The 14,531-nt window shown below is 45.3% G+C and overlaps 1 protein-coding gene across 1 annotated transcript; it reads left to right on the forward strand.

Moving 5' to 3' along the window:
• The first annotated feature begins 1,573 nt into the window (after window positions 1-1,573).
• On the forward strand, window positions 1,574-13,904 carry LOC120924788 (vomeronasal type-2 receptor 26-like). Its single transcript, XM_040335804.1, has 3 exons — window positions 1,574-1,793; window positions 5,951-6,071; window positions 12,189-13,904. The coding sequence occupies exons 1-3, from the start codon at window positions 1,611-1,613 to the stop codon at window positions 13,112-13,114; spliced, it is 1,230 nt and encodes a 409-aa protein (XP_040191738.1). The 5' UTR covers window positions 1,574-1,610; the 3' UTR covers window positions 13,115-13,904.
• Window positions 13,905-14,531: the final 627 nt, after the last annotated feature.

A 14,531-nucleotide genomic window follows, 5' to 3' on the forward strand; every position in this document is an offset into this window, starting at 1 on the left:
TCATGAGGGCATTCTGATATTTGCATAACTCCTCCCAAGATCAAGACCACTGCTTTCATCAGGACTGAAGGCTCTTGAGAAGAGTCCTGAGACAGGGTGCTGTGATGTTTTTAGGAAGATATGTACCAGTCTGCCAGCCCCCCTCTAGCCATGATATGCTTGCATTACATTGGGTAGCAGAGATGCCCACTGATGACACCAATGAGTCTAAAATAAGGTATGTAATATAAACAGAAAGGGTTTTTTTTAGAATAAAATAAAGCATGTTGATAAAGGGAGATGGAGAATCAAGGGAAAGCAACATATACATATACCCTTTATAACCACTTTTACCTACAGGTAAGCCTAGATTAAGGCTTACCTGTAGGCAGTGGTGTATCTAGGGTATGGCAGCCATGGCAAGTTCCATGGGCGCCATGGGGGGACAAAAAAAACCCCACCCATCCTCCTGTGGCCAACTCTTGGTTCTCGCAGGAGCCCCCGCACTAACATAACCCCCGGCGCCACGGCTGGCCGGCTGGAGCGCGGCGCCGGCACGGCACTTTCTACTTTGCCTGTAGAGGGGAGCGACAGGCGCGATGACTTCACCTGGTACAGGGAAAATAGCAGGGTAACTGGCGGAGGCAGAGCCTAATGCTCTGCCTACCCTCCTCTGCACAGCCGAGAATCATCTTCTCCCAGGAGCGGGGGTCTATGACGTCATGTGACGTGAGGAGAAGAGACGAGGTCACGAGAAAGAGAAGGGGAACCCCCAGGCAGCAGCAGGGATTAGCACTGCAGCCTAGCAGGTACTCTGTCCTTGTCACACTGCATCCCTCTCTGTCCCTGTTGTCCCTCTCTGTCCTCATCAAACTGGGTCCCTCTCTGTCTGTCCCCAGTGTCCCTCCCTGTCCTTGGCATCCCTCTCTGTACTTGTTGCACTGCATCCCTCTCTGTCCCCAGTGTCCCCCCCATCCATTGATTGTGTGTTAGTGTGTCATTGATTTTTGTATGAGTTACTGTGTGCACCAATATATTTTGATGAGTGTAAGTGTGCCAGTGTGTTGGCATCACCAGTGATTTTTGTATCAGTGTGTGCCTGTGGGCCATTGTTGGCATTTTTTTATTGTTAGGGTTATCTGAAAGATGGGTTTTGAATGTTTGGACAGGGGCGCAGTTTCAGTGCCTGCCATAGGCGCCATTTTAACTAGATACGCCTCTGCCTGTAGGTGCTTGAAATATCTCCTAAACCTCCACTGTTTAGGAGATATTTACAGAAATGACAGGAGCCAATGTCTAAAGGAGCCTTTGCCGTGACTGGCAGCTCCCACGCGCATGCGTGGGAGTGACATCATCATGGCTCCGGCCAAACACAGCGCCGGAGCCGCGATACCCAGAAGTAACCCCCGGGAGAGATTTCGGCCGCCCGAGCGGTGTACAAGGACGGCTGCGAGGTTTCGATCGGAGGTGAAGATTACAAAGCTCATTATGCCTTTGTCTTGCAGGTAGTGTTTTCCAAAAAAAATAAATAAGTGGGTTTACTTCCTCTTTAATTTGTTTGTGGTTTTTCTGTCCTCCAGTTGCATAAATATGTGAAACGCATAAAAAATCCATATAAGACGGCAGACAGAATGACCTTCTTTGAGGAAAATGGTGAATTTCCTTTCCACTACAAAATAGCAAATTGGGTGAAGTCTAACCGCCACATTAGAACAAGAGATACTGACGTTGGTTTGTACACACCATGGGCTAAAGAAGAAGACCAACTTCACATTGACCCCAACAATATAACATGGGATGAAGACGATAATACGGTGAGGAGGAGCACATGTGACACTCACTTCTCATGACATTGGCCACCCATTATACAATTTTCACAACAGATATGTAAAAATGATAGTCAAGCAATGACATTATAGTGGTTACCAATGAACTTTATTGCTTCAAATATATTATCTCTATCTGCCCTTCACATATAAGTATAAAAAATTCAGAAATTGAACAAGAAGGTAAAATACTTTTAGGGATTATTTCTTACTCTTACTCATGGACATGGGGTTCTCCATGGGGAACTACTTCTGCCCCCCCAGGTTAAAATGATTTAAGGGATATTTTTAAAAAGAGTGAACTTCTCTTAGTTCCTCCTGTTTGCTCTTTTAACCACTAGCCTACCGATGAGGCTCTTGTTCTGGGCAGACGTAATATGACGTCTTCGCCTTCCCGAGCCAATAGGGGCGCGCGTGCGCCCGCCGCATCATTGGGGACCCGTGATGTCACTGGGCACCAGCGATGTCCGCCGGGCACCCGCGGTTGCCCAGTAACTGAGCAGAACCGTGGATCTGTGTGTGTAAACACACAGATCCAAATCCTGTCTTTATTGCCTCCTAGTGTTAACCCTTCCCTGCCAGTCATATTTATACAGTTATCAATAAATTTTTATAGCAGGGATTGTTGTATAAATGTGAATGGTCCCAAAAATGTGTCAAAAGTGTTCGATATGTCCGCCACAATATCGAAGGAAGTCACAATAAAAATCGCAGATCACCGCCATTACTGGTAAAAAAAAAATGCTATAAATCTGTCCCCTATTTTGTAGCTGCTTTAACTTTTGCGAAAACCAATCAATATACGCGTATTGCGATCACCAAAAATATATAGAAGAATACATATTGGCCAAAACTGAGGAAAACATTTGTTTAAAAAAAATGGATATTTATTATAGCAAAAAGTAAAAAATATTGGCCCAGATTGAAGAAGCACTTGCGCGGGAACAAGTGTGATTTGCGCCGCGCAAGTACTGATTTGCTCCTATGCAAATTTGCGGCTGATTCTGTAAACCAGTTATGCCTGAAATGCGGCCATTTTCCCGCGCACGCAGCCTAGCTGTTCCAGCTCAATTTTCGTGCAATTTTGCGCGGGGTGTAAGTTGCGCCTTCATGGAATTCCCTCAGCGAATATGCAAATTAGGTACTGCCGATGATTCAGAAACATGCGCGTGTGATGCGCATCTTGCACTGGAAGCGCGCAAGCTTTTTTCCCTGGGCAAACTTGCTCCTGTTAAAAGCAGGGGCAAGTTAGCAAAAGATGGCCAAATGTCATCTGAAGGAGCGCGCAACTTCAGCAGCACCTAGACAGACGAGCTGAACAAGCAGAGCACCCACATTTTCGGGACCTCACATCTGTGCACCAACATGCCAGGGGCAGCTATGGTTCTTGATATTCTATTGACTGAGCCGACTCGTAGGAGGGCATGGGAGAGGATTTACAGAGGGCGCTACAACCTTTTTCAGATGAGTGATAATGAGGTGTATCGCATGTTTCGCTTCAGCCCTGAAGTCATCCTTGAGTTGGTAACAATCCTGCAGGAAGACATCAGCAGCCCGACCCATCGGGGACAGGCAGTGCAGCCACTGGTGAAGGTAGTGGCAACCCTTCATTTTTTGGCAACTGGCTCATTTCAGCGCACAGGTGGAGTGGTGGCGGGGATGTCCCAATCCAGCATGAGCAGGTGTGTGCACCAAGTGATCCCTGCAATACTCAGACGAATGGGCACACAATTTATCAAACCAACCACGGCTGACCTGCGGCAGAAGGCAATCAGTGATTTTTATTTATTAGCCAGATTTCCACGCACTGTGGGTGCAATAGATTGTACCCATGTGGCACTACGTCCCCCCCCCCCCGGCTCCTCGAGCATATCTACTGCAACAGGAAACATTGGCATTCGATAAATGTGCAGATGATTGTGGATGCACATGGCCTCATATGGCATGTCCGTGCCAAACACCCAGGGTCAAGCCATGACAGTTTTATTTACCGACACAGCCCCATCCCAACCGAGTTTGACCAGAACATGTATGGAGACAGCTGGCTGATTGGTGAGTGACATGGGTGTCAGGTATGACTGCCCCCCCCCATGATGCACAGCAGATATGAAAGAAAAATAATACTTACATCTTCACTTCTACCCACAAATATGTTCACTTGTACCCCCTCCCATGATGCACAGCAGATATGAAAGAAAAATAATACTTACATCTTCACTTCTACCCACAAATATGTTCACTTGTACCCCCTCCCATGATGCACAGCAGATATGAAAGAAAAATAACTTACCAGTCCCCAAGTTCCCAACAGTGGAGTCGTACCCTTCAAGTCCCTCCACCTGCTCCTGCACGAACGTTTGTGCAATAAGCTGCTCCTCCTGATTGAGCCGGATCATACATCGCGGACCACCTCCCGTGCCACCGGTATGCTTCCTGATAAGAGCCAGTTTTTCACGGACCCTGCGCCTCATATCATTTAATTTCTTCTGGATGTCATCCCAGGTACGCACTTCATTACCCAGGGCATTGATGTCCAGGGCAATGGCTTCATATATAGCCCTCCTTTGGGCAATGGTGGTGTTTGCCCGCTGGGCACCATATAGGACTTCCTTATGCTGCTGGAGTGCAGCAATCAGGATGTCCATCTCTGCAGCCACAAAGTTGGCCTTCCTTTTTTTGGTCCCTTTGGGAGGTGCCATGTCTTACAAAAGGGCTGAATTTCCTTGCTCAGGGGGGGTAGGAAAAAGCAGGATGAAATTCAGCAAAGAACCTGCGCAAGTCTGCTCCTATTTATTTGCTCAGTGCAAGCAGCTGAGCAGGATTTGCCCTGAAATTATGCTAGCAAACCTCTGCTGAGCCGAAAATTCCTCATTTACATAGGGGCACACCCACTTTGACTTGCACGGCCTTGCGCCCTCAGCTTTGCCTTAAACAGGAGCAAATTAAATGAACAAACGATTCCTGAATCAGGTTCCTGAATCAGGTGGCAATTTGGCAAAATTGCTCCAGCGCAGAGAAATTCAGCTGAGCGGCTCAGGTGTAAGTAATGGGCAAATCTACCTGAATCTGGGCCATTGTGTTTTTTCAAACTAGTCCCTATTCTTTTGTTTATAGCGCAAGAAATAAAAACCGCAAAGGTGATCAAATACCACCAAAAGAAAGCTCTATTTGTGGGGAAAAAATGATAAAAAATAGAATTTGGGTACAGTGTTGCATGACAGCGCAATTGTCATTCAAAGTGTGACAGCGCTGAAAGCTGAAAAATGGCATGGGCAGGAAGGGGGTGAAAGTGCCCTGTAGCAAAATTATTACACTTTAAAGTGCATGTTAGGGTTGCCACCTTTTCTTCAAGCCAAACTCGAACACTTTTGCGGCACAGGGTAATTTTATATGTTTCCTTTTTTTTTGCAGTAAACACTATAAAATTATAAAAGACCTGGGACACATTTGGGTGCCCCAAGGAAAGTAGTAATGTAGCGCACAGAGCGTGCCAATGGGTGTGGTCAAATTGCACTTGCTGACATCATCACCCCACCCTTCAGTGATGCCGAACTTGGCCCCAAAGAGCCGCCCACAGTGGCAACAAATTTGTGTATGGTGGAGTGAGAAAATAAATGCGCTACCCAAAAAATGTAAAAACAGAACCCCAGTGAGGGGTATGAAGCAGCTACACAGGAATGTAGGAATGCAAATTTGGGTGTTCGCTGAACGAGCAAACAGGCGATGTTTGGGCTGAACTTTTGCTCTGCTCGAACTGCTCGCCCAACTCGATCAGGCATCATGTGTGACTGAATTCAGTTTTCTTAAGCAATTCATTTTTTGTGAATCCTTTTTAATTTCTATCACACCATAAGCAGCACTTCCTGTAGCAGGCTGACAACGCTAAACAACTGCCTAAAAACTTGCAGCAGCATTGTCAGCCTGCCATGAGTTATCCTGCAGTGGAAGGCAGTGGCTTAGTGTTGTCATTTTAAATAAAAAGTGTCGTTCCTGGCAGGATCTCCAGACGGTACACATTTTGGCATTCCTACTGAAATATAGATTTTGGGTTTGTATGCAGTTTAAAGTGTAATAGATTAGGATATACAGTAATATTTTGCAACACACTCTTATTGAATATCCAGTGTTTTTTCACTTCCTTTTAGAAGCTGGAGTCTCGATGTGTGGACTCTTGTTTGCCCGGATACAGAAAAAAGCCAAAATCTTCAATCCACTCTTGCTGCTATGACTGTGTCCCATGTTCAAGAGGCCAGATATCCAAGACAGGTACTGTATACTTTATTTTTTTATATACCATTTAGTTATTAAATTTACACTGAAATGTACAGATGTGCAAAAGCTGTAACTTTTTTTGGACCACTGAGGGACAGAGGTAGACTTCAAACTATCTTCAGGCAGTTCACTGTGCTCTTATCAGCACTGAGATTTAGAATGTCCAGTAAAGTCCATACACTACATGTACGATATCTTTTAACGTTGAAATGTACTTTATACTTGACTTTCTTGTTGCAGTCCTCAGGCTGGTCTGGTGATTGCACCTGCTCTTCTTCTACAGCAAAGTTGTGGGTGGTTCCTCCACCAAAATTATCTCATGGATTACTATGAGCACAGGCTCCCTTATGTCATCCTCTCAGGGGGATTGTTCATTAGCGTTGACCAAATCTTCCCATGTTTGATTCACAAAAAAAAATATTGGAGTGTATTATTTGAGAGACAATAGCCACAAATATTGTTCAGTGGCTGGACTATAAAAAGCAGCATATTAAGGTAATGTAAGAAGGAGAGATGAGGTGGCTTTATCTTAAAATGAACATCAGAGAGTTTTATTTGAAAGACAACATCTAAAGTTACTGGGCAATATGTAAAGAGGTTGGTAAGACTGCTATGTAAAAGGGAGAGGCAGGGCAGGGTTTACCATGAAAATTATTTGAAGGTACTAATCAGGGGTCAAGTCCTGGAGAAAAAAGTGTGGGAACTCCCACCCAAGATCCACTCCCCCACAAAAAAAAAATGATACGCTTCAAATGCATAATTACTAAACCGCATGTTTTTTGTTTTTTTTTCGATCCACTGTACCTTAGTAATCCTTTATGTTACTGGCCGCTTCCTGTATATGGATTCATCAGGCAGTGTGCGGGTATTCCGTCACTTCCTCAATGCCGCAATGTCTCCTGGGAGCTTTTGTCATTGTTCCCAGAAGACATTGCGGAGGTCTGCCGCGAGTAATCGCTGGATTTAGAAAGAACTTTAAGCAAGTTGAACAACGACAAAAGCTCCCAGGAGACATTGCGGCATCAAGAAAGTGACGGAATACCCGCACACTACCTGATGAATCCATATACAGGAAGCGGCCAGTAACATAAAGGATTACTAAGGTTCGCTTGCCCCTGACAGTGACTCGAGCTGGGCATCGCCGCTTAGTGAAGGATTGGCTTGGCTGCTAAGTTCCTGCTGTGTTCCTGCTGTGAAAAAAGTGCAGGAACTCCGTTCCCATGCGTTCCCGCAGGACTTGGTACTGGTACTAATTGAGAGACAATAGTAAAAAATATTGTACAGTGGCTGGGCAGTATGTAAGAAACTTGGTCAGGCTTACTATATAGAAAGGAGAGGTGAGGCAGGCATTATCTTAAAATAAACATTAAAGTGTAATTTTTTAGATTACAAAGAAGTTAATTATGCATGGAGTCTATAGATTTTTCCTCGTGGGGGTACCAACATCACTGGTATATTGAGTGATTAACCACTAGAGGGCCGCGCTATAGACGAAAGACGTCCACAGCGTGGCTCTCAAGTGCCGGGTGGACGTCCCTGGACGTCCTGTTATTTACATTCCCCACAGGCGCCGCTGGGGGCACGCAGCGGGGAAACACTGTGCCCGGCGCATTGCTGGGAAGCCGATGCGCGTGCCTGGTGGCCGCGATGTCCGCCAGGTACCCGCGATCAGCGGTGAGAGCATGGATGTGGAGCTCTGTGTGTAAACACAGAGCTCCACGTCCTGTCAGGGAGAGAGGAGACCGATGCTGTGTCCCTTGTACATAGGGACACAGCATCGGTCACCTCCCCCAGTCAGTCCCCTCCACACACAGTTAGGACACACCCAGGGAATACATTTAACCCCTTCCTCACCCCCTAGTGTTAACCCCTTCCCTGCCAGTCACATTTATACAGTAATTAGTGCATTTTTATAGAACTGATTGCTGTATAAATGTGAATAGCACCCAAAATTGTGTCAAAAGTGTCCAATATGTCCGCCGCAATATCGCAGACCTGACAACAAAAACGCAGATCGCCGCCATTACTACTAAAAAATAAAAAAAAAATAAAAAATCATAAATCTATCCCCTATTTTGTAGGCGCTATAACTTTTGCGCAAACCAATCAATATACGCTTATTGCGATTTTTTTAACAAAAATATGTAGAAGAATACGTATCGACCTAAACCGAGGAATTTTTTTTTTTTTTTTTTAAATTGGGATATTATTATAACAAAAAGTAAAAAATATTATGTTTTTTTTCAATATTTTCTGGCTTTTTTTGTTCATAGCGCAAAAAATAAAAATCGCAGAGATGATCAAATACCACCAAAAGAAAGCTCTATTTGTGGGAAAAAAATGATAAAAATATAATTTGGGTACAGTGTTGTATGACCGCGCAATTGTCATTCAAAATGCGTCAGCGCTGAAAGCTGAAAATTGGTCTGGGCACGGAGGGGGTTTAAGTGCCCAGTAATGAAGTGGTTAAAAGTAAAACAAGAAAAAGCATATGGGACTTTATACTGACTTTCATCCGTCGTGCCTACACACCATCAGTTAAAAGAACAATTGTGTCAGAACGCGGTGACGTAAAACACAACGACATGCTGAGAAAAATGAAGTTCAATGCTTCCAAGCATGCATCGACTTGATTCTGAGCATGCGTGGATTTTTAACCGATGGACGTGCCCACAGACGATCGTTTTGTTCTATCGGTTTTTTAACCATCAGATAATTTTAAAACAAGTTCCTAGTTTTTTCACCGATGGATAACAAACCGATGGGTCCCACACACAATCGGTTCGTCTGATGAAAACGGTCCATCAGACCGTTTTCATCAGACGAACCAATCGTGTGTACGCGGCTTTACAGGTATATTATCAGACCATAATAAAACCACGTAAAAAGATTGATGCTTGTTATGCCCCATACACACAATCGGGCTTTTGCCCGGCCAAACTCACATCGGAATTCCGACGGAAATTCCATCGTAGTAAAAGAGAACATGTTCTCTATCTAAACTCTGATGGAATTCCTCGGAAAAAAGTCAGATGGGGCATACACACAGTAGGACTTGTTCCATCGGAAATTCCGTTTGTGTGTACGGGGCTTTAGAGTTCTATATTCCTTGATACCTCCATGTGTACCCTATCATTCACAAACAATGTCCATTGCTATGATCAGTACACTACTTTCATTTTTAACTCAGTATATATTTTCTACTAAACAAAATAAAGGTGTGTTGAGGTACAGTGATTGATATTAAAAATGCAAAAAAAAAAAATTACAAATAAACAGACCAACAAAAATCTGCCCCTCAAATGGACCATAATGGTCAAATGGCAAACTCCATGATTCAACTATGAATAAGGTTATCCAATCCCTTCCCCAAGTGAACATGCCATCACCACTATAGGTTGGAATATTACCAGAGAACCTGGACCCTTTATTATGAAGGGTCAAACAGGCTTGATGAATGTGTCCCAGTACGGGTCAACAGCAGGAGATGTACAAAGTAACCATGTCAGGAACAGCTCCAGAGCATCCAGGGGACTCCACCCAAACAACGATCATGTAATCAGATCCATAAAAAAACATAAAAAGATGGATGGTGTAAAACCTCATAAGGGTTGCAAATACCGTATTTATCGGCGTATACCGCGCACTATTTTGCCCTGAAAATCAGGGCAAAATCATGGGTGCGCGATATACGCCGATACCCGCTTTCCCGCCACGAGTTTGAATACTGCGCCCGCATATAGCGAGCGCAGTACACTCGTGAATCTTCGGGCAGTCTCGGCGCCTCTCGTACTGACGTCCTGACGTCCTGAGCGTACAGGTCGTCAGTGCGAGAGGCGCCCGAGCCTGCCCGAAGATTCACGAGTGTACTGCGCTCGCTATATGTGGGCGCAGTATTCAAAGTCGTGGCAGGAAACGAGCGGGAGGACGCCGCAGAAGGACGCCGGACCCGCCGAAGATGGACACCGGACCCGCCGAAGATGGACACCGGACCCGCCGAAGATGGACGCCCGACCCGCCGAAGAGGACACCCGAAAGCCGCAGAAGGACGCCGGACACGACGAGGCCGCAGAAGGACGCCGGACCCGACGAGGCCGCAGATGGACGCCGCGCAAGACACCAAAACTGTAAGTACAAAAAAACAAAAAATCTTTTTTTCCCACAGGATTGGGGGCCACTTTGGGGGTGCGCGGTATACGCCAGAGCGCGTTATACCGCAATAAATACGGTAATATAAAAGGAAAGTGGCCACCACAGAGCATCCAAACATGTAAAATGCGCGATAGCAGGAACATACAGCTCAACCTGACCAGTTTCGTAGACAAAGGGACTTCTTCCGGGGGCATCATGATTGCCCTGGAAGAAGTCCTTTTATCTAAAAAACCATTTGACCACCATCCTTCCCCCATCTGATCGGCACTTGCACTGCCAACAATGTTTTAATGGCCGGACATTTAAATGCTAAATGTCCGGCCATTCGTATTTATGCGACTGATTCTTAGAATCAGTTACGCATAGATATCTATTAGATCCGCCGTCGGATCGTAACTGCATTTTTACGCTGACCGCTAGGGGCGTGTATGCTGATTTACGCGACGAAATATGTAAATCAGCAAGATATGCAAATTCACAAACGTACGCCCGACGCAGTACAGTTACGCCGTTTACGTTGGGCTTTTCCCGGCGTATAGTTACCCCTGCTATATGGTGGCGTAAGTGCAGCATACCAATGTAAAGTATGGCCGTCGTTCCCGCGTCGAAATTTGAAAAAGTTACGTCGTTTGCGTTAGGCCCCGTACTCACGACCAAACATGTCTGCTGAAACTGGTCCGCAGACCAGTTTCAGCAGACATGTTTGGCCGTGTGTAGGCCCGAGCGGACCATTTTCGGGGCGGATCGGACAGGTTCGGGCGGATCGGAAACCTGTCCCCCCGACATGTACGGTCGTCTGTACAGACCTACCGTACGTGTCCGGCCGCCCGCCATCCCTCGCATGCGTCGAATGACTTCGACGCATGCGTGGAAGCATTTTAAAGGCAGGCCGCCCACGTCGCCGCGTCATTGTCGCGGCGACACCGCGGACACGCCCCGCGTATTGTTTACGCGCGGACCTCTGTTCGATGGTGTGTACAGCCATCGAACAGAAGTTCCCGGGCAGACATGTCCGATGAAAACGGTCCGCGGACCGGTTTCATCGGACATGTCGGCTCGTGAGTACTAGGCCTAAGTCGTCCGTGAATGGGGCTGGACGTCATTTACGTTCACGTCAAAACCAATGACGTCCTTGTGACGTACTTTGGAGCATGCGCCGTTCGGGAAAAACGTCAATCACGTCGGGTCAAGCCTAATTTACATAACACATGCCCACCTCTTCACAATTTGAATTTTTTGAGAATACGACACTTGCCTGTAAAAGTTGCGGAGGCGTAATGTAAATAGGATACGTTACGCCCGCACAAAGTTACGCAATTCTACATGAATCTAGCCCTCTATCTCCACCTGTCAGTTTAGCCCCACCCCTCTGTTGCATTGGGACCCTGTGCTTTCTTGGGATGTGTCTAATGAGTGTACATATGTAAAAAATAAGCAGAAGTAGCCACTACTGCTAGGCTCTGAGGTATAAGGTACTCCTTCAAAGTGCCTCAGCCAGCAATGGCCCTGATGTCCTTTCCTTTGCTATCTGGTGTCTCTCAGTTTCAGGACCAATCGCCACGATTAGGTCGCTTTTACGAGCGTTATTTCTGCACATGTTTGTGAGTAGTTTCATTTTTATCAATAAATTTACTCTGGATAATGCACAAGGCCAGTGCGCCCTCTTTTCTTAACTTTTTTTGTGGACTTGCATGCTGTCTGCCCTAGCATCATGAGTTGCCACTTTTGCAGGCAGGCTGGCCGCTAACATCATAGTATTTAATGACACTGTGCCTACTGCCCTAGAGCCATGTTAGTTGTTCTTGTGCAATGAGAATAATTGGTTTACCCAGAAGGTACCAGTACTGAAAAACATCAATAAATGTATCTACAAATTACATTCCCACTGCTCCTCTACAAATGACTGTTTGAGTAAATAAAATAAACATTAATCTGTGTTATACTTATTGCTTTTGGCAGACAGCGAGAACTGTATCAATTGCCCAGAGGAAGAATGGCCCAATGAGAAGAAAGATCGGTGTATTCCAAAACTCCCTGAATTCCTTTCCTACACTGATGGCATTTCTAAAGTATTCCTAACAGTTTCTATTTTACTCTGCATTGTGACTGTTTTAATAAAAGGGATTTTTATTTCCTATATGAACACCCCCATCGTGAAAGCCAATAACAGATACCTGAGTTTCGTTCTCCTTGTCTCCATCTTGTTGAGCTTCCTCTGTGTGTTCCTGTTCCTGGGCCAGCCACTGGATATAACCTGTATACTGCGTGTCACAACATTTGGAGTCATCTTCTCCATAGCCATCTCCTCTCTTCTTGCTAAAACAATCATGGTTTACATCGCTTTCAAAGCCACCAAACCTGGCAGCTACTGGAGGAAATGGATGGGAAGCAAACTGGCCAAGTCCATAGTATCAGTGTGTTCATCCATTCAAGTATTAATATGCATTACTTGGTTGTCCTCTTCCCACCCTTTTCAGGAAATGGACACTTACTCTTATCAGGACAAGATCATTATTCAGTGTAATGAAGGGTCAGTTATCGGGTTCTACTCTGTGTTGGGTTATATGGGGTTTCTGGCAGCTGTGAGTTTTGTTCTGGCTTTCATGGTGAGGACATTACCGGACAGTTTTAATGAAGCCAAACACATCACATTCAGCATGCTGGTGTTCTGCAGTGTCTGGATTGCCATGATCCCGGCCTATCTGAGCACCAGAGGGAAATACATGGTGGCTGTGGAGATATTCACCATATTGACCTCAGGTGCTGGACTTCTAAGCTGTATATTTTTTCCAAAATGTTTCATTATATTATTTAAACCTGAATTGAATACACAATCACGTTTACTTGATAGCAGAAATAGACATGAGCATGGTAACTACTTCTAAGGATCAGTTTATATATGTTTTTACACAAGATTCACATTGCTTTCACCCAAATCTACTGAGATTCAAATGAAAAATTGTGTTAATCCTGGATGAAAGTTGTGTAAATCTTGTGTGATTTTTTTTTAATACTAAGGTAAGTAGACGGCAATGAAATCTGGGGCTGAAAGTGGTTGATGTTTTTTTGTTTAAATTAATGTCATTGTTATGTTGGTGTATTCACTGTAGGGCATTTGATTAGTAGGTAGGCAGCTTCTGCAAGCCAAGCAGTTACTACAATCACCCTGGTTTGTGTATTCAAAACTCTGATCTAGAAATTGGAGAGCCATACCAATGTGTTTTACAAAATTAAGCCACCAGTCACCAGATTGTCAACCTTATATTTGGTTAATCCTTGGTGAAGGGCAGGGGCGTTGTTAGGTCTACAAAAGATCTAGGGCTAGAGCCCATAGCAGTGAAGTAAAGAAAGTAATACGCTTTACATCATGGTCCCCAGAGAGCTGCCCTCCATACATAAGGGTCTCCAGAGCCCTCCTTGTTACATCATGGTCTCCAAAGAGCCCCCTCTGTATATCAGGGTCCCCAGAGCCCTTCTTGTTACATCAGGGTCCCCAGAGACCCCCCTCCTGACATCAGGGTCCATAGAGCCCTCCTTGTTACATCAGGGTCCCCAGAAAGCCCTCCTTACTTGAGGGGCCCCAGAGAGCTGCCCCCTTTACATCAGGGTACCCAGAGCTGCTCCTCCTCTAGCATTTAATATAAGCCTCCTAAAGTTTCTTACCTTCTTTAAATTCATAACATGTGAGGGGGAGGCAGGGCACTGGCAGCAGCCAGGTCTAAATGAGAAGGTTCCATACTGGGAGGGATCGGAGTTAGACAAACTGGTTGGTTGATAGCAACCAACCACTGAGACAGTAATGCCAGGAGGTGTGGCAGCAGCCATTCCAGGACAGGTCTGCAAGCCAGAAAGTTTGATTCTCCGCTGAATGTCGGGAAGCGGAGTCACAGGGTGGGTTGCTAGATGATGCAACCAACCACTACTGGAATGTCAGTCAGTGGCGAGCAGGAACTAGGACTGTCGCTGCGGATGTACGGCACCGCTGGCTGCACCTGGTAAGATACTCGGGGCTATGGGCCCCAGAATCGGGGCTATAGCCCCAGAAGCCATCCCCTAGCTACGCCACTGGTGAAGGGGCTGATGTTGGAGCCCTGAAATGAATTGCCTGTTTTACCCTGTTATTATTTTAAATAAATGTGTAAGGAAAAAGAATTTCACTGTCTCAGTGAATATGAATCAAAACAAAACTGAAAAATGTTACAGCAACTGCTGCTGCAACCAAAAATGTGAGATACACACAATAGAAACAATTAGGAGAAAATATAGTTGTGCTGCAATGCAATAATAGATCATATATGATAT

The sequence above is a fragment of the Rana temporaria genome, chromosome 1, assembly GCF_905171775.1.
Source record: "Rana temporaria chromosome 1, aRanTem1.1, whole genome shotgun sequence".
Lineage (NCBI taxonomy): Eukaryota > Metazoa > Chordata > Amphibia > Anura > Ranidae > Rana > Rana temporaria.